The 20,213-nt window shown below is 41.2% G+C and overlaps 3 protein-coding genes across 7 annotated transcripts; 2 read left to right on the top strand and 1 right to left on the bottom strand.

Annotated features, from left to right (window-relative positions):
• Positions 1-102: 102 nt before the first annotated feature.
• On the bottom strand, positions 103-9,190 carry ggt5a (gamma-glutamyltransferase 5a). The gene is made up of 12 exons (XM_044365763.1): positions 7,608-9,190; positions 7,053-7,180; positions 6,848-6,943; positions 5,534-5,720; positions 5,278-5,438; positions 4,896-5,042; positions 4,486-4,616; positions 2,947-3,131; positions 2,639-2,730; positions 1,195-1,301; positions 902-1,012; positions 103-816 (listed from the first exon to the last, which is right to left on the bottom strand). The coding sequence occupies exons 1-12, from the start codon at positions 7,772-7,774 to the stop codon at positions 670-672; spliced, it is 1,659 nt and encodes a 552-aa protein (XP_044221698.1). The 5' UTR covers positions 7,775-9,190; the 3' UTR covers positions 103-669.
• On the top strand, positions 7,198-16,429 carry asphd2 (aspartate beta-hydroxylase domain containing 2). 5 transcript variants are annotated; one of them, XM_044365777.1, is made up of 5 exons: positions 10,611-10,722; positions 10,856-10,933; positions 12,071-13,282; positions 13,780-13,893; positions 14,104-16,429. In XM_044365777.1, the coding sequence occupies exons 3-5, from the start codon at positions 12,418-12,420 to the stop codon at positions 14,232-14,234; spliced, it is 1,110 nt and encodes a 369-aa protein (XP_044221712.1). In that variant the 5' UTR covers positions 10,611-10,722; positions 10,856-10,933; positions 12,071-12,417; the 3' UTR covers positions 14,235-16,429. The 5 variants fall into 5 exon arrangements, with proteins under 5 accessions (XP_044221746.1, XP_044221712.1, XP_044221728.1 ...); XM_044365811.1 differs by lacking the exons at positions 10,611-10,722; positions 10,856-10,933 and adding an exon at positions 7,198-7,248; XM_044365793.1 differs by lacking the exon at positions 10,856-10,933.
• Positions 16,430-17,904: 1,475 nt separating this feature from the next.
• On the top strand, positions 17,905-20,211 carry LOC122969730 (protein doublesex-like). The gene is made up of 2 exons (XM_044335678.1): positions 17,905-18,936; positions 19,983-20,211. Exons 1-2 carry the CDS (start codon positions 17,905-17,907, stop codon positions 20,034-20,036), a joined length of 1,086 nt encoding a protein of 361 aa, XP_044191613.1. The 3' UTR covers positions 20,037-20,211.
• Positions 20,212-20,213: the final 2 nt, after the last annotated feature.

Genomic DNA, 20,213 nt, shown 5'->3' with positions numbered 1-20,213 from the left:
ACTTTTAGATTGTGTCAATGTGCTTCAACATATTTTTTACAGTAGATAAAGCATGTAAAAAAAGTGATATATTTTATTTAAATAGTACACATATAATCCGTATTTCATTCACTGCATATTTATTAGTGCCCATATAGTAAAGGTGAAAGAATAACTCCAGTACTGAGAGTGTGAATGCAAGATAATACCAGATAGAAACAAGTTATTAACTTAATGAGACAGTCTGAAATAGCCTGCTATCAGATACTAATGTAAATATACTATCATGTCAAGTCTATGATGTGAATAATGGAATGTGTTGTGCCCTGTTTCACAACAGAAAAATGTAAGGAGTGGCAAGAATGGGGGAGATGGCTTGAGAGATAAAAATGTGTACAAGCAAACTGAACAAAACAGTCAAAGGAGGTCAGATACAGTCACAGATAACAACAGTGTTTCTTCTTGAACAGTAAAATCCATCATGTCACCGTTACAGGCAGTTCTGTTCAGAGGCCACGCGTTTAACCGCTACACGTGTCCAGCTGAAGAAGCCTGTTATTAAGCGTCTTGTCCAATGATTTTCCAGCAGGACAAACACCATCGGTTGCAGGTTTTCTGGTGTTCTGGTTGCAGGAAGGTCTCAGTAGCCTTCAGGCCATCCTGTGTAACCAATGTCACTGAATCCTGGTCTCAGTATCCAGCTGGTTGGCCCAGTTTCCTGGCATCAGACACAGCACAGATACAGCCGTCCTCCTTCTCCACAGCGTTGACCACGTTGTAGAAATTCTTTGCAGTTCCATGTTTGTGTCCCAGAGCTTTCAGAGCCTCGATTACATTCTGAAGGCAGAGAGCAGAGAAGACTCAGGTGGAATACAGTATGATGTGTTGCTTCACCAAACAAATGTATAATGCAGTGATTTACCTCATCAAATTTAGGTTCAAACTTCACTGTATTTTCAGAGTCGACATAAACAACCGGAGAAGCAATTGCCTCCTTAAGGCTCTTCCCAAACCAAAGATGGTTCATGAGGGCCTGGAAGAAAAACAGAACATCATGTCGCAATCTGCGAGATGGCAAAGTGATGATTACAGAATGGATTACGGCAGACACTGTAGACTCTCATGAAGACAGCACTTGCTATGACAACAGTGAGGGGCATTAGTCTGCAGCAATTTATCTTAATGGCACTTAGTGTGATTGCCATGGACACGTACCGAGGCCATCCCAGTCGTGATCATACTCCCACCAGTCGATCCAATCACCAACATCTTCGTCTGAGACTTCAGCACAGCGGGAGCCATGGAGGAGGGAGGCTGCTCCCCTGCGAACACAACAAAAGCCTTGACTGACAGGACAGACGACTACAATTCAGACCCATTAATGTGAGAAGAACAAGAAGAGAATTGATATAAATGCAATCAGAAGAGCTCTTTTGAATGCTGTGAACCGCAGCTGTGCATCAGAGGGTGAAGGGCATTTATTCAATACTGACATGTACCTTTACCCTTGTTCAACAGCTGACATCATACAGTAGTGAACACTGAAGCCACATGCGAGTTTCACCCTCTCTATATTGTATTCATCCCCTCTTTTAAATATGTATGCTTTTTTTAAAATATGCCAAACTCTCAATAAAAGGGCCATGTTAATAAATGAAAATCAAGGCTATTGATTTTATATCAATTGTGCTTCTATAGTATAGCAATATTAATGCAGATTCAGTGATTTTTCATCATTTTTGAACTATTGAAATGCAACGAAACTAAGGATCTACTTTTCTAGGGTTCATATCCCATTAGAAACAAGACTACGAGTCTGCAGCCATGCTAGCAACTCTGTAAGGTTATATTTCAGCACAGTTGTGCTTTGAACCAAATGCTAAAATCAGCATGCTAACATGCTCACAGTGACGATGCTAAAATACTGATGTGAAACAAGTATAATGTTTACCATACCAGATTTCATGGCAAGCCATTCAATAGTTGTGGAAGCATTTCACAAAAACAAGAAAAATGTCAACTTCAAGGTAGCACCAGAGCAAAAGTCAGCACAAAGCCAATAGACTTCATCCACAGGATACCATGCAAACAAAATTTCATGGCAGTCTGTCTGGTAGATATTTCAGTCTTGACCAAAGTGATGGACCAATTAACTGTGAAACGGTCATTGCCATCCATAGAGCAATGCCGCTAGCATGGCTAAGAAGTCGGTAAACTTAAATAATTATACAATGTCTGTTTGATATCCACCCACAATACCACCAAAAATAGAGAACTGTAAATTCCGAGGTATCAGATACAGTTAACCAGCTGTGTTCTCCCTTCATGCAGCACATATATACTATTAAAGTGTCTCCGATAAAGGTATTTGACCCTGTTCCAGTGGATAACTTTGCAACACCCCAAGCAATGTGAGTGTACACATATGTAATGTGTGCAATTCTCAATTCCCATGCAGCTACTTCTTCCTGGCCATCAATACATACATGAATGAATGTGAATCAGCAACCCTGCTTAAATCATAAAGTTACTCTATAAATCTGAAAGAAAAAAACATAGCCATATCAGTATTACCTGTATCTAATGAAATATGCATTATATATAATAATACAGTATACAATATACATTAATTTACAATACATCGAGTCGATCTGATTACCAGGATAGATGCTATCAGCTCTCCCACAGAAGTCAGACAGCTCATTGTTGAGGATGACTCCGGTGTTTGGAGAGAAGACTTTTGAGCCAAATCTGTAAGGAAAATACATCAAATTACCTGAATCTAAATGACGACACTTCTAACACCAATTAATTTTTTCATCATTTGTGTCATTGTGTCACTTGTTGCTTCTTCTCAAAAAACACTTTTTCATCATCTCTTAAATCGTTTTTAATCGTCTACTTTCATACCAACAATCATATTTGATGGTTGATTTCTCCTTGTGAAGCAAAACTGAGCATACTGACATGTGGTTGATGGTGCTGGTGACAGACACAGCAGATCCATCCTCAGCCAGCACAGACAGATGCGTGGTGCCTATGCTGTCCAGGTACGAGGTGATGTTGTAATACTGGGGATCATGAGTCTTGTCATTGCTGATCAAGCTCCTGATGTGTTTGGCAAAGCTTTCCTCTTTGAAATTCTTTACCATCTGTAAGAAGTACAGAGCGTTTAAAAAAAACGTATCACAGGAATACAAATTTACAAGGTAAAGCGATAATAACGTTTCATTCTTCTAGTTGCCTGGAAAAAAAACATTTTAACCCTTTCAGTCCCAGGCCTTAAACTGCTTTCTATCTGCCTCTCAAACTCTCTTGTTTTCTTTATTCAAATAACCAGGCCTATTTGAAAATGAAGAAACATTTGGTGGGAATAGCTGCAGTCAAGATTTCTAACGGATTATACACATGTATGGTTTGCTTAGAAAAATCCAGCTACAAAATGCATTTATTTGAATGTGAAGGTGTCAGAAATTAGTCCAACTAACCAGTGAAATATTTAAGGTTTTAAGTTTAACAGACAGCAACTATGGGCTCACAACAGCATCATAAGCAATAAATACCACAAGAAAAAACTGATAAAGTGCACGAACCTTCACTCAAAATTACTTTTCCTCAAGTCAAACCATGTGACTGACCTCTCCGACTTCATGAGGGTCAAGGTTCAACACCTTGAACGTGATTATTTTCACAAAAGCATCATAACCAATTAATAACATGGGCAACTTTTTACAATAACAATATAGTATTAGTGGGAATATGGAAAGGGAACGTCCAAATGTCAAACATAAATGTGAGATGATTCGACTTTGGAACAGACTTGTGAATATGAATGATCAGCTCACTAGAAAGATTTTTAATTGGGACAAAAAACTGATTACAGTGTAATATTCATAATGCCCGGCGCATTCCTGATGTACAAAGAAAGATGGTGATGTTTGGTATGAACCTAAATTAAGAACATATTGTCTGATGAAAAGCAAGTGTGGAGCCTTATGTGAAGCAGAATTTATCTAAAAGTCAAAGATCTCTGTGTGTTCAGTTATGTTCAGGTACATTAGCATCAGCTATACAAACAGGCAGGTTTACTGCTCTTGCTAGAGAGGGAAGACTCTGTGTGCTATATGATTTAGGCGAGACTGAAGACAAAGTCCATTTTGTGTTTTATTGCTCATTATATGATGATTTAAGGGCTACACTATTTAGTTTTCCTGGATGAATGATTTACAAAACCTAGAACCATGTGTAATGTAAGAAGTTTTGTTCTTGTCTATGTTAAATGTTTCACCACTGCAACTGTATTTTGGTTTCTTGATTGATTGGCAGTGACCGTTATAAGCCATAACTAAACTTAACTACTTAAAAATAATAATGATATATACAATAATAGCATGTGTAGAACGTGCTCAAATTTACTGAAATTATTTATTAATTCAGTATGTTGTTGAGAGTAAAAAGGACTGATATACTGTAGGAGTATCCACTGAAACATTTAGTAAAACTTACTTCTTCTGAGCTGAACTGAGGATCTCGGATGTGTTTCTTTAATCCATTTGCAAATTTAAAGGCTTCAACATAGCGGTGATAAGTCAGCGTCTTTTCTTCACCTGTCAGAGATGTTGAATTCAGGCCGTATCCTGTAAATAAAAACATGTGCTCAGTTTTCCGTTTCTTAGTGTGTTCCACTTCCAGAGATTGATCTGGATTCATGACGCATGAAACACAGAAACTCATACACTCACATCACTACTCAGTCTCCTTTTTTGAGTAAACAACTCATATGCAGCAACCATCTAAAGCACTAATTTGGGATGGATCTGCTCAACAAATGCAATAGCAACACAACTAACAAGCTTCAGTATGTGATTTGAAAGCATAGATGAGCAGCAGTTCTGCAGTCTGTGTACAGCAGGAACCTTTCATGATGTTAAGGATGAGGCTGAGGATGATGCCTCCTGCAGGGGGTGGGGGTATGTACATCTGGTACTCTCCCAACGGAACAGCCCACGCATCCGTCACTGTAGCTTTGTACGATGCCAAGTCCTGCGCCGTGAGTCCTCCTCCTGAGCAAAAACATTCAAACAAATGGTTCTACTAAGCAAAACTGAGCAAAATGCATTTCAGTTCCATATAATCAAGACTTTTAATGGATCCAGGCAGCTCACGCTGGAGTCTGTGAGTGATCACTGCAGTGCTTTACAGACTGAATTGATTTGTTCATTTGTAATTAGATCATTGTGCCAGCAGAGATATAAGATGGTTGGAAAAGAGAGCATGATGAAACTCGTCTGACAATACCTGCCTCCTGTATGTCACGGATTAAATCATCTGCTATTTTCCCAGTGTAGAAAACATCTGCCCCATCATTTGCAATCATCTGCAACGTGTCGGCTAGTTTTTCAAATTTCACAATATCACCAGTCTTCAGCAAGTTCCCGTCCTTATCTGAATACAACTTACTGGAGGACAAATACAAGGACAGTAAAAATCATGCAAATGCAGAAAGGTGCAGTTTTTTTTTGTTTTTTGTTTTTTTTCTGGGTTTCTTTCATACCGCAGTGACTGAGTCTGGTTTGTATCAATGTACGGGATGTATCGGCCTTGGATTGGAGGTATAGGGAACCCATCTCTGGCCAGCTGGATGGTCGGCTTGAAGAGATCGGCCCAGGGCAACTTCCCGTAAAGATGGTGTGCCTCTTGATAACCTCGAATTTCCCCCGGGACTCCAATCCATTGGGGACCTGGATGGATGGATAGGTAGGTCAATGGTGGAAAGAAAGTAATTATATTTACCCAAGTTCTGAATGTAAGTACAGTTTTGTGGTGCATTTCAGGGAATAATTGTTGTACTTTTTTCTTTTTTACACATCGTTCAAGATTAAACGAGTGTCTCCCAACCTTTATGGCTTACAACCTCTTACAAAAACTACTACTATTTAATACTGATATTACATAATACTATTATTACAGTCTACTGATATGATAGTAAATCAATCACAGGGCTCATTTTCTGCAGGAGTACGTTTACTTTTGATGCTTAAAGTAATTTTGATGATAATACTTCTTTAGTTAATTGGGATTTTCAATGTAGGACTTACTTGTCCATGGAGTATTTTTTCATTAATGTATTAGTACCTCTACCAATGTAAATATCACAATAAGTAGATAATGATTAAGATATTTTCAGTCTTAACAGAATTTTATTTGTGGGCCAATGACTTCATCATTTTTTACAAATGCATTGTGTTTAGCTTTGCTCTGTTCACGTCTTTTATTTGGCTGATACTGCAGACTATACAAAGGTTTTGCCAATCAGATAATAATCTCATATCAGTTACAGGTCTTACTCTCCTGTTTCTGTCTATTTATAGGCTTACAAGTGTTGCAACAAGATTAATGGTTAGTTTGTTCCACTGTATGTGGTCTTGGCTCAGAGGAGAGCAGTTCATGGCCAGTTCCTATGACAGAACTCTTGGGGCCCCAGTATATATACAATCACACTCTAACGGCATGGGAACATCAACAAAAGAAGAAATAAAGACATATGCATGTCCAAGAAAGGACTGATAGTATCTGTAGCAATACACAAAGAGAAACCAGACGGTCAATAAACCCATCAACTTCGTATCCTCATGTGGTAAATAACATTCTCCAGTCTTGACCTGGACCGAATTCCTCAAAAGTCAGAGCTCTTACAAATGCTTAGTCTTATCTTCTCCCTGCATGATAAAGCAGAGCATTGGTAACCAACCCTAACGCCTGGCACAAAAGACAGAGCAAGAAAAACAAGAACAGCTTCCTAAAAAAGAATCAGGAACAGAAAACAGTGTGTCTATACAGGTTACGCCCTGATATGTAAGAGCAGTACCTGACACCAGCTGGAAGGTCTTGGGACATGACTTCAGCAGGTCAGATTTAAACGTCCCAGGTACAGTCTCTCTGGAGTTGATGATTTTGACTTTACCTTTGAAAAGAAGAGATATTACTAATTAACTGTGTCTCTCCAACATGCAGGTCACTCGTTAGTTCTGCTGTATTAGAGAGCTGAATAAATGAATGCATGTGGCTGTTACCAGAGCTGTCCATCACTGTGAATATGGACCCCCCTCCGATCCCCATACTCTGCGGGTTCATGACCGAGGTGCAAAGCAGCGCAGCAATGGCGCCATCTACCGCCGATCCCCCTTTCTGAAGGATGTTCCTGAAAGATTTCACACTCATCACCATCCCTGCCAATCTACTGTCCTCATGCAGATGCCTGCCAAGTAGGTAAATGGAATGTTTATGTTTTGCATACGCTGGTCTTATGTAAAGCATATACAGCCAGTTTCCTTGTTTATGAAATGTTCTACAGACATGAATTTGGTTCAGTTTTTAACAGTGTTAAAACCAGTAAACCAATAGACATATTTGTTAGAATTTAAGCTGTCAGTTTACTATTGAGTTCTTTAAGATTAAAATGTGTAGTGTAACCGCTGAGAGAGTAAGTGCTAAAAATTAAATGCTTCTAAGTATTGTGCGTAATGTGAAGTCTACCGTTCGTAATAATCACATTATCCTATTATCCAGAGCAAATGGAGATATTTGCGTAGCCAAGAAAAAAGTTCAAAAGTTGAAGTGCCACTCACCGTCCAATCTCTGAACATTTCCCAGAGTCTGCGGCCACTGCAGCGCTCGAAAAAGTGCCATCTGGACATTTGCGCCTCACAAGTACAGCAATACACACAATTATGGCAACCACACAGAGCAGCATCAGTGCGCAACAAGTATACACCTTCGCCTTTGACCTCGCCATGGCTGATATTACCGAGAGACCTAAGCGGGGATCATTAAACTTTTATCTGAGGTTATCTCTTCTGCAACTGCATAAGTTGACTGAGTGGATAACTGGGAGCCCAGTTGCCCCCATCAGAAGGGGCGTACGCTGGAAAGTCTGGCTCCACCTCCGCCTGAAACCCAAGCGAAGGGGAAGGAAGTTGTGACACAGCTGTCGAACCATGCCTGAGGTTTTACCTGGAAACAGGATGCAAACTTGCCGCTATGTGACTTACACAGCGGGGTGATGGAACAAAACTCCCAGAGTAACAGATGGCAGATATACACTAATCAGAAACGTACAAAGGATGAAGTTTCAAACAAAGAAAAACAAAACGTGCTTGAACATGTTTGTATCACCCTTGGTGGCAGGTCATTGAATCTTCTAACAAATGCACACAACTAAAGAGTTATCAGTATTTTCAGGAGTGTGTTACAGAAATGTACTGAATTATCTGGATATCCTTGCTGGAAGAGGCTCTATCATTTCCATGTTCTAGATTTGAGGGGAATTCGTTTTATTCAGAAAAATTCCAGATAACTCAATTAAAATGAGCGTTTTATAACTGAGACCTGTACTACGAAGCAGGATTTTAAAAAAAAAAAAAAAAAAAAGAGACAACTGTGTGATGATAACTGGAAATAAAAACGGAATATTGTAGCTGGAAAACCCAGAGTTCACTGAGCTAGTTGATAACCAGCTTCGTAGTACTGGTTATCTGAACGACCAATATTAGGCTCAGTGAAGCCAGATAATGAAAAGATATCCTGGGAATATTGAACTTGCTTCGTAGTACAGACTTCTGGGGCCCCAATGCAGCAACAAGCTTGTAATTTGAAATATACATCAGCTTAGAAATGTACAATATTATTACTTTGGACGCTCTTAAAGAAGACTTATTTCGACTTTAATGTTCTTTTTTATTTGCCACTGCTGCAGTGTTAGTGAACCATGTAGCATAAGTGGCTTGAGTCTGTGCCATAACCTAGTATGTCAGTCTCCTGTAGGTTTAAGGTGAAGATGTAGTAGAAGAATTACTTAACTGGTGTTGAGTAAATGCAAGACAGTTGAGTTGAGTCAGACGTGTCAGAGCATGTCAGACTGGTGATAAACATGAAACCAGAGCTGTCAATGTTGTCATGTTATGTGGTAATATTTGTTCTGTTTATACTCATGCTCCAGGAGAAGCCAAAAGACTTTCTATTGACAGTCTAGGGCAGTGGTTCTTAAAGTGGGGTTCGGGGACCCCCAGGGTTTCCCTTAAGGGGTTCCAGGGGGTCCCCAGCAAAAGGGGAATAAATTATTTTGACTTTATTTCCATCCATAAGTAACACAATGACCAAATGTATGACAATTTTGGTCATGAGTTTCATACACTTTCTGTAATAAAACATCTATAAGCAAAAATCTTATCAGATGGGGGTCTGTGGTCTAATTTGTGTCAGTTTAGGGGTCCTTGATGTGAACAAGTTTGAAAACCACTAGTCTAAGGTCATTCCTAGGAAGAGTGAAGGGGCCCCAAGAGTGTGATCTGTACTTGGACTCACTTGGGAAAAGTTTCTGTTGTCGCATTTTGTTATATTCTGATCACCATCAAACTACTGCTCCATGGCTGCAATCCTCACCTGTTGCAGTGCATCTTGGGTAATGGAGTCTGCAGCCAGATCAAATAGTAGTCGATGGGCGAGCCATCAGCCATACGGAAGAGGGAGGCTGCCAGCTGAGTCAAGCTGCTGGGAGATTACCAAAGTAATAGAGGATATAAGAAAATTTCACCTTCAAAGTAAATGCATTCACCATTGGATGCTTGGAAAAAAGATTATCTAGGTATTCTATGAATAGAATGAGACTGTAACAAATGATTATTTTGATTGTTGATTAATATGCCAATTATCTCCTTAATTAACAGATTAATTGTTATGTCTAGCCATAAAATGTCAGAAAAAGTCATGTTGATGTATTCAAATTGCTTGTTGAAACCACTCAGCAGTCCAGATCCCAAAGATATTTAGTTTGATGTCACATACAAAGAAATGTATCAAATCCTGACATTTTAGAAGCTTAGTCCAGATAGCAAGTTTAACAAACCCTGAACCTGGAAAAGTTGGTGGAGAATCCCTGGTGATACAAAGTGATACAAAGGTCCTGCAAGCACAAACATCAGCTAATTTGTCTGATAAAATTTGTCCCACTGAGAAAAGTTCTTAAGTGGTTACTCTAGCGATTGAGTATTGTACTTCCATAAAGTTGTGCAACTTGCAAAAGACAAATTACAAGAAGACTGATAAATATCGAAGCAGCGAGGCCGAGAAATCCTGACTTTTAGTCCCCACATGGGTCAAGCTCCAAAAATGCTGGATCCTACATTTCCCATAAGGCAACTCAGTGCCACCTAAATGCTTACTTCTTTTAGACCCCACACCTCTAGTTTACAATACAGGTTTTCTGATTTTTTTAAAAAGTATCTAGCCCAAGCGAAAGATAACCCTGATGACATCACTGGGGTTACTTTTTTTCAAACTTTGGAAAGCTCATTCTGGAGCCACAGAAGACATTATACAACTGTTTTAACAGGCTTCCTCATGACAAGTAAACTGGACTTCACATGTAAAAGCAGTGGAGTGGCCCTTTAAAAATAGGGATGCTATGCTTTAGAAGAAGTAGTTAATGATACTACTTAGACTAACTTCTTGTGTTAAAAATGAATTGTTGTTTTTCCATCCAGAAATTGCACTGCACTGCACTGCATGGAGATGGGTGGAGACATTTATTTTGAACGCTACAACCGGATGTGTTGTTGCGTATTTTCTGGCACTCGACCCTGGGTGTCTTCCCTGTTGGAGCTTCAGTATTTACAACAATATTACCAGAAGCCTATCCGTCGCTGCTGTCCAGCACAGACAGACAGACAGGGAGTCAAACCGTCGGTAGGAAAGCTTTTATGGGTTTTTTTTCCAAGCATACAGTGGGCGTTACTTCCAGTTAGGACTTCTTTTGTGCATTTGGGAGATATTTCCTATAATGTTGGCGAGTGATATCCGTCTACCTTGTGCACTGCAGTGGTGCGCAGCTTCGCCTGGAGAAACACCTGTGCGCCTCTCCTCTTCTCCACTGGCCACAGTCATGAATGTTGAGTAGGTATGGATGCAAACCTGTGCACGAATCAACGCACCACACATCCACCAAGTGAAGACAAGGCAATCAAGCGATCTGCTTGTTCACCGCGGCTCATTGAACGTTACAGCTCATCAGTATCTTGGTCATCACTTTGTATGGCAGCTTTTGGCCCCGGTGGCAGCATCTCTAGTGGCCAGATTACATGGAAACAGTGGAGTATTGGAGGGAAAAAGGCAGGGTGTGTGTTTCATTACATGGCTTCATGGTTGGGTTTGATGATCAGAGCCAGTCTTGTCCTAAAAGCAGCGGGAGTGTGTGGGGGATGTGGGGGCGTCTTGATGCTGTCAGACAGGATGTAGGGGAGGATCTAATGGAGCAGGATTGCCCGACCATTTTTGGTGAGAGAGCATCGTGGAGTTCTGATCACAGTTGACGCATTGCACTCCTCGCGTTTTGGCTGCTGGTCCATTATCATTATATAATCATACTCATGTAATCCTTTTTTTTTTTTACTGAAGCAGCATACGATTACACAGACTACAGCTCGCCCCCTCCCTCCCCCTGAGGATCCATTTATGCAGCTCCTGCTGAGCAACCTATGAATGCCAATTATAATTGTGGGTGGGTACCAACACTGTTTACGTTTACATAATTCAGTGTCTAATGCGCGCATGTGTGCGTGGTGCGCAATAATACAAAAGGAGAGATTTGTGTTAAATTCAGCAATGTGCCCATGACTCATGGTTTTGTACAGTGCAGTACAGGAGTGTGTGGAAACCTGAATCCAAATTATCTTGTTATCAAAGTGTATTTCTGTGTGTGTGTGTGTGTGTGTGTGTGTGTGTGTGTGTGTGTATGGGGTGCAGTCATTTTGAAGTCCACAGTGTGTGGGTGAGTTTCAGCAGGTGTGTTTTACATGCGGTGCATACAGGATGGGTATTTTCTGTCAAACTCTGAGGAGGAGGATATGTTTCACAGACACAAAGCTATACGTGTAATGAGATCTGCATCAGATGAATTAATCATTCGGCGGGCACACACATCTACAGTAAAGAGAGTTTGGATCATTAATATCAATCACAGCATCCTCCTAATGTCAGTTACAGCATCTTCCTCTCTCCTCATTCCTCTTTCTCTCCTTCTGTCTTTGTTTTTCAGAGAACAGATAACCCTAAGGCGCGGTGTCTGTCTGCATTTGTCTGGGAGGACGAGAGAGGGAGCAGCACAAATACCGCACAGCCAGACATCATGCAAAGAGAAACCTTCCCTCGTTGCCAAGTGCTGAAATGTTAGGACTGGAGACTGAGTGTGTCAGATCAAATCGGCAGACTGTTTACATTTTGGGGGGCAATAAGAGCTGCTTGACAGTAGACTCACTAACATCTCGTGTGTGCTTCAAGGCCCCTTTCAATCACTATCAAGAAACGACGTGTTAACTGATCTTTCATCAGCACCCCCCCCACCCCCACCCCCCGTCAGATTCAGCATTCTAGAAAAGAGCCTAGATGGAGTGGTCACTAGAGAGTGTGAGGGAGATGGTGGCTGGAGGGATGCAGTCTATAAGGGAGTGTGAGATCTGTGCTTTTGCCATAGCCATGTGTGTGCTGCTGCTGTTTATGTGGTATTGTTACAGGGTGGGCCGAGAACACGGCTCCAGCCCTCTGCGTGGGAGGTATCTGACTGGGCCCAGCCGGATTGGAGGGGTGGTGGGGGGCTTCATGAGTTCAGACTGCCGTGGCAGGGGTAAAGGGAAGCATGGGTCAATGTTAGAAGAGCAGAACGGCTTCAACTTCTGCCAGTCCTCGGAGTGCTTCCGCTGTACCAGTGCTGGAGAGAGTCTGAACCAGAGGCTCTATCACAGCCTGCAGGATTACGCCAAGCGCTACACCTGGTCAGGTATGGGCAGGGTGCATAAAGGAGTCCGTGACCAAGGCCGATACCTTAACAGCCGACCCACCATCCAGCGGCCAGAGGTCTTCTTCCTCCCTGACCTACCGTCAGCCCCTTTCTTCTCCAGAGAAGTGCAGAGACATGATGTGGAGCTGCTGGAGCAGAGCTTCCCTGCCCTTCTGGCTGAGTTTGAGAGCATCTACCACCAACCTCCCGCCCGCAGCGGCTCCTCCCTCCCTCCAGGGTGGAAAGCCAACAGCACTCCCCGTGGGCAGTGGTGGACCTACTACCTGGTCAACCAAGGCACCCCTCTGGTTCTTAATGTCAGGAGGTGTCCACGAGCATGGAGGGTGCTGGGCCAGTTGCGCACCTTCATCGCCAACAACGTGTTCGGAAACGCCTGCTTCTCTGTGCTGACGCCTGGAGCTCTGATCACTGAGCATTACGGTCCAACAAATGTCAGGCTGCGCTGCCACCTGGGTAAGAGAGTGAACTGTTTAGTGAGCTGAAACTGATTCAGCCATGTGATGTCTGAGGCTCAGCGTGTATTTGCTCGAACTCAGCAGCAGATGATTTCAGTAATAAGCATCTTTAACTAGAGAGGAGGAGCACCCCTGTGAAATCAACTGCTGTTGTGTTAAGACTGAAAACCTGAATCCTCTTGGGTCATGATGGCACATTTGAAATTAACTGGCTCATACTACAATTTTTTTTAATCTGCTGCACCTGAGCTTTGATTCTATTTCCAACTGCACCCTGTGAGATGGTTATAAATAGTGATGTTTACTGTTGTGTGGGCAGGATCTTTTGTGAGATGCTCTTTAAATAGCATACTGTGATGATACAGGACACTCAAGAACATTTAGTCTGGGATATGTCACATGGGAGGTTGGTTAGCAACACAAAATGCTTTAAAATGCCTTGAATTGATAAAGGTTGCATAATGACACACTGATGGACTTATTTTTCTCTGGCAGGTCTCAGAGTGCCCCCTTCCTGTGAGCTTGTAGTCGGTGGAGAGCCACAGTGCTGGTCTGAGGGAAGCTGTCTGCTTTTTGACGACTCCTTCCTCCACAGGGCCTTCCACGAGGGTAAGAAGGGATTAAAGTTGAATCTTTGTATTTATTTCTCGAAAGAGGATTGACCTAAAAATGGTATAATCCCAGATTTCTTTTATATTTTCCTAAGGAAAAAGAAAAATGAAAAGAGCCACTTTTCAGTGAGGAGGATTGGTTCAAAATCAGGATAAAATGGGGTTCTTGATTTTTTTTTTTTCTGTTGCTATATTTCTGTGTGTGTAGGTGGCGCAGAGGACGGCCCCAGGGTGGTCTTCATGGTGGACCTCTGGCACCCCAATGTGGCTGCTGCTGAGAGACAAGCCTTGGACTACATTTTTACCCCAAGCCGCTTAGAGGAGAAGGAGGGGAAATAGGTGTGAGTGAGATGTCCAAGCAAGAAACAGATGGAGTTTAGGGAAGTGTTTGTAGGATTGGGGAGCAACTCTTTTTCTGCCTCCAGACCAGCTCTCACATTCACTGTGTACATATTCTCCGTCTCATATCTCTCTTTATTAGCAGCTGACCAAACATTGGGCCTCTTTTATCAACCATGTTCCTGTCTTGATCGGGTGTTTGTGTAAAATGCAGCCACACTCAGAAGTACTTATTGTGCATTATTCAAAACTGAGCAGGTGCACGATTGTTCATGCGGCCATTTTATCAATGTATATTATAATGTATTTTATTTGGAATCATTGAATGTTGGATGGATGTGCGTTAAACCAGGCACTAAAAATAACCCTCAAATATACAGTATCTTAAAGAAGAACAACATATCCAATACATTTTTATTATGTATTTCTCTTTTTCTCTATAACTTTGGGCCAAGTCTGGAGTAAAAATTGTTAAGCTTCAATGTACAACTCATGTCAGTTATTTATTTTGGTTGTACTTTATACAGTTCAACAGTATGCTGATAGAGAGCAGAGCGCAGTACAACGAGCCAAATAATAATATATCTGTAGCTGTTAATGTTTCGCAGCATATATGGGTCTTTTTATAGCAGAGCAACATACTCTATTAATTGTTTATGAACTAAAAACATTAATGGGGCCAACTCTTCCCAGGCATTAGGAGAGACACAACACTTTTGTGTAAAGTATTGGTGGCATATGACTAATCTTTTACACTTAGTATAACACCTACATTTCTGCAAGGGCTAAGAAATTTGATCATTCAACTTTTTGTATTACTCAACATAAACAGTCATATTTAAAATTCAAATTTTGATTCCAATGAAAGACATGATCGTCTGTGTGTTTGCACATTTTTCTTCACCACATTACAAAAACACCTACTTTCAAATGTGGGACAAACTTTAGATTGTTTAAATTTTTATGAATGACTGGACGGTGTGAATGGTGACATATTTTCAGTGATTGTAGTGCCCGTTATGGTTTAATCAAAGCTGCTGGTTACAGTGCAGGTTGCTTTCAGGACTACTGTTCCAAAGCTTCTAATAAACACATAAAACCAGATAACACAAATATGCATAATAAGCAAATGCAGTAGGAAACCTAACTTTATCTTGACTTACTTACAGGATGCCCAACTGGGATTTAATGACATTCTGAATCAACTGGAAACGGTTAACAGATATCTAAGCTAAATGCATCACTGCATTTAGCGATCATGTAACATATTCATCCATATACTGCTTTGATAACAGAGGTCCAATGTCAATCATGACATGAATGTTTAATGCCTCTGTCATGACTCCTGCTGGTGTGGTAGTTTATTGTGCTCCCCTTTGAAAATCAATCCTGCTTTCACAAGACACGGTTAGATAAGCACATTTTTAGCTCAAATTGTGTGAGTCGGCCTGTGTTGTAACAATGGAGACGAAGCGTTTTTGGTAATTTACTAAACTCTTGTAATTTGGTTGTATTTGATATCAGGTTTGTATTTCTGTAAATAGGGTTGAGATAAAAAAAAAAAAAAAAATTGAACGGTTTTGAAATGATTGTCTTCAATGCTATAACTATTGTGTTGTCTTGATTTACAGGTACAGTGATTGCATTACATTCTCCGGTCCAACCATGAAAACAATTTGATAGATTAAATTTGTAGATTCTGTAAAATGTTTATGAAGTACTATCTCTGTTGTTTTGTGATGTTTTTTTTTTCTTTTTGCAATGCCATATGGTAACAACATCTATTATTAAAGCCACAATCCTTAATTCTTCAACAGCACTTCATGGGTGTATGTGCAGAGTCTAGAAGGGTAAAAATGTGTTGCAAGTGAAAAGTAATCTTAAGCAGCTTTACCGGTCTGTTGCAATTCAAGATCCCTATCGATTCAATTTGAGTGTTTACAAAAGCACGATCATTTACAATCTGTTTACTGACACTCACATTGAGCTGTCCATAATTAGGTTTAAAATCAAGAGTGCTGTTAATCCACTTTAGAGTATGAAAACTGTCATTCCCCAAGCATTTGCTTTACAGTATATGATGGGGCAACCATTTTGTTTACATTTGGATTGAGGATTTGTCCTTAAACACATTCTTGTGTGGATTTTGAACAGTATTTCTGTACATTTAATAAATGGTTGAGTATCTTATTTAACCAGCTGTTGTCAGAAGTGTCACTTTTACACAGATATCACAATCAGAATCAGGAGACTTTCATTAATTAAACTAGTCACATCTGACTTCTTTCTAAACCTAAAATACTAATTAAAAATACTACAGTAGTTGAATTGTGTGGTGGTAGAGAAGAAAACAGTTGTCTGAGGAAATGCCACCATAGTATTGATAATATACTCCACAATATAAAGCAGAGAGACTTAAATAATTTGTCTCCTCTTTTCAGTCGGATGCAGTTTTCTAGTGTTGACAGAGGGAGGCTCTGTTTTCTCATTGCAGCAGCAGTTATTTCCTGTCAGTGCTACACTGTTTTTTTTAGATATGAAACCAGTAGCAGTATCAATACCTGTCATACTGAGAGAATGGCCTCATATAAGGAATATGCAGCACATGGGTTCATATTCAGCCCTATATCTCCACAGACTGCATAGAAAAAGGATTCCTGACACATATCATTATCCTTAACTGGGGAAAATCTTTGCTTCTTCTGCTCACATGTGAGTTTGGCTAAAGGATTGATAAGTGTTTCCACATCTGGGGTCTATATGGTGGGTGGAGACACATGTTCATGTGAGGTTGATACCATAATTGTTTTGTTATATTGTCATATAGGTTTACTTCTTGAATAAAAGTAGCTATTACATTATTGCTCAGGAGGCCTAAACTATGTACAGCAGAGGTATGAGAGTAGCTCTGCGTGTGTTTGAGAGAGCAAAATATTGTGGCATGTTGGGAGGGAAGAGCAGTTTGAAGGCACCTATAAATTATTATCTTTTGAACAATATCCATCAAAATCACTGACTCATAGAATTTCAAAACACAACACAGGTACATGAGTGTAGACATGTAAAGAATGTATCCGTCTAAGTTTAGCTGATGGGGTCCTATGAGCTCCAAACAAAGTGAAGAATAGTTTAATTTGGGTGGATAAAACATAATGAACACCTGCAAAATGTCATGAACTACAACAGCCACGCGACATATAATGAAGCTTATCATGTTCAGACTGTGTTGAGACATACAGGAGTTGATTTCTGAACATATATTGGTTTTGTTTTATTGCCTTATTGTTGTTTCTGTTATAATTATATGCAGTAGAACACAGTATGGGGTTTCTGATATTTTGTCCAATGGTGACAGGAACACTATTAAATAGGCCTTCATACTGTTTCTCATATAACAACACCATAGGTTACAACAACACAAACTATAGCAACAATATCATAATAAAGTTGAATTAACAAACAAAGACTAAACAACAACGAGTAGGCCTATATAGACTAATTGCTGCAGGGATTGTTGTCCATGGATTCCATTATTTTGATGTTGTGTTCACATTTTCTGCTCATAATGGATCATCTCCATTCAACAGATCATGAATCTGAGTTTCTTATGAGGCAAAATCTCGTAGTCTCAGTGTGTATTTTCATAGGCTATATATGGTCTGTCTTATCCATGGTAAAGTTTATAGACCAGTGGAACATCACCCTCTACACCCACGTCATTGCCATGATGCCAGAGACCAGCATTCACATCAATGAAAAGGTGACGTGCTCTGCAGCGACGTGTGTGCCCCCCTGTACGCTGCCTGCGCGCGCTCCGGCCGCGCTGCCGCACAGCAACCAGGTGGTGAAATGTAACTATACAGCGGGAAGGCTCTGCTGGAAGACATGGGTCGACAATGGAGAGAAAACGTTGTATGATGTCGATGATCAGCCCACCGACACAGACGAAACTAGATCCGCAGCAATGAGCTCCTCCTTTCCAAAATCTGAATCCACAACCTCCTTGCTGAAATCATCCTCATCGGCGAGGAGACCGACACACCTCCCTGAACGCACAGCGGAAAGCCGGAGAAGTCAGCATCACCATCAGCATCAGCACCAGCATCACCACCGTCCCGCCGCACTCCAGAGCAGCAGCAACGCCGAGGAGTCTTTCTGGTCGACCGAGTGCGACATCAGTGCCCGGAGACCCCTGTGTCACCCCTCGCTCATCGGCAGCCGGGACAGCGATAATGCAACCACTCGGGTCAAGTGCAAGTCACATGCCCCTCACAGTGAAGTTCCCGACCCGCCGGAGCCAAACGGCGAGGCGGGCCGAGGTGTGAGGGAGCGCTGCAGGGCATCCAAACCCACACACCGGCACCACCACCGCAGGAAGCACAACCGGGAGGACCGTCCGCCGCCAGCAGGACCACCCGAACCTGAGCATCCTCGTCGATGTCATACCACGCACACCCGCCCGGTCCCTCGTGTGCCCTCTTTGTCGGACAGCACCGATGACAGGGCTCCTCTCTGTGAGCCGCGGGACCGTAAGGGAGCCAGCTCGGCTAATAGCGGCGGTCAGGTCAGCAGTCCATCCCCGTCCTCCTGCTCCCTGGTCCCGCTATCCAGCAGGTCCTCACGCCGCTCCCGGAGGTCCAGTGCTACTTCTTTTGCATCCGATATCAATTTACGCACTATCCTCAATTCACTGTTTGGGCAGGTAAGGCCCTGAAATATAGGAACATAATTATTAATTCATAAACCATAATCTTGTATGTATTAAATTAACTCCACAATTGGTCAGTCAGTTAGCCTTATATTCATTTAAAGAGTTTAGTGTGTGAGATGCAGGGATGCTCTTAATTTGAGGGTCCTGACATGCTGTGACACCTCACACCCAAATTTATGTAAAACTTAATTGATCAGGCCTGTTCTAATGGTCTGACTAATTGAAGCCTTGCCAAAGAAAATTTTGGTTTTATAAACCAATTTGGATTGATGACAGCACATTAGTGTGTCTGATACTGCAGGCTTCAGCTAAAAGAATCATCTGTTTTTATTTGCCATGATGTAGAACAAGAGGCTTTGTTTCTAGTATTTCTCCAAAGCTGCACACAGATATGAAGCAGTTAACTGTGGCTGCTGGCCTCACTGAAGTCTTGTTTACAATCAATACACGCTAATGTGCTCTGTGATGGAGTCTGCAAACACTGTCATCACTGGACTGGCTATAGAGGGGAAAAGCTTCTTCTACACATTCATTTCTTATGTCATTTTTAAATACAGCTCTACCTCCTACAGACCTTCTCAATCAGGCAGACCTTTCTTATTGAAGTGGACTGTGCGGGGCAGATAAAATGTTCTGGTACAGAGAAGTGGAAATCTCTGATGTGCTAATATATATTTGGCCAAAGACAATTCATGTCCCTGCATCATTGGATCAGGCAGTGATTGTTGTGTTTGAAGGAAATCACTCTGATGTTCCAGCTGCTGATGGAGGCTCTATTTTGAGCAACAAATCTATTTATATGAAAGAAAAGAGTTCAGCTTAATGTGCTTTTATCTATTCTTATCTATGATGTGGTTTTGTATAATTTGGGCTCACACAGCTGAAGTCTGGTTCAGACAACAACTGGTTTTAGTTTTACATTACAAATCCTCCTCCTTCCTGCTTAAACCCCTGATAATGTTGTTTATGATGGCATTTTCCCAGTCTGTTCCATGGAAGTCAGAGATTCTTTTTGTTTTTTTTCTGCTTCCTTGTAGGGTTGTTTGGATTTTGATCTGGACATGAATCAGGAGATGATTTACACTCAGTAAAAGGAACACAGAGATCATCCGTTGCAGCTTCAAGAGAAAACATCTTCTAGCACTTATAGTATAAAAGCCTATTCTACAAATAACCTGTGAGTCAGTCTGCGAACAGCTTTGTGAAAACATTAGCGTGACCTGAAAAAGGTCTTTGATGAGACAGACAGAAATGTAACGCATAGTTTG

The sequence above is a fragment of the Thunnus albacares genome, chromosome 2 (genome assembly GCF_914725855.1).
Source record: "Thunnus albacares chromosome 2, fThuAlb1.1, whole genome shotgun sequence".
Taxonomy (NCBI): Eukaryota; Metazoa; Chordata; class Actinopteri; order Scombriformes; family Scombridae; genus Thunnus; species Thunnus albacares.
Note: the sequence above shows the minus strand (reverse complement) of the source record. Positions and strands in the feature narration are given on the sequence as shown.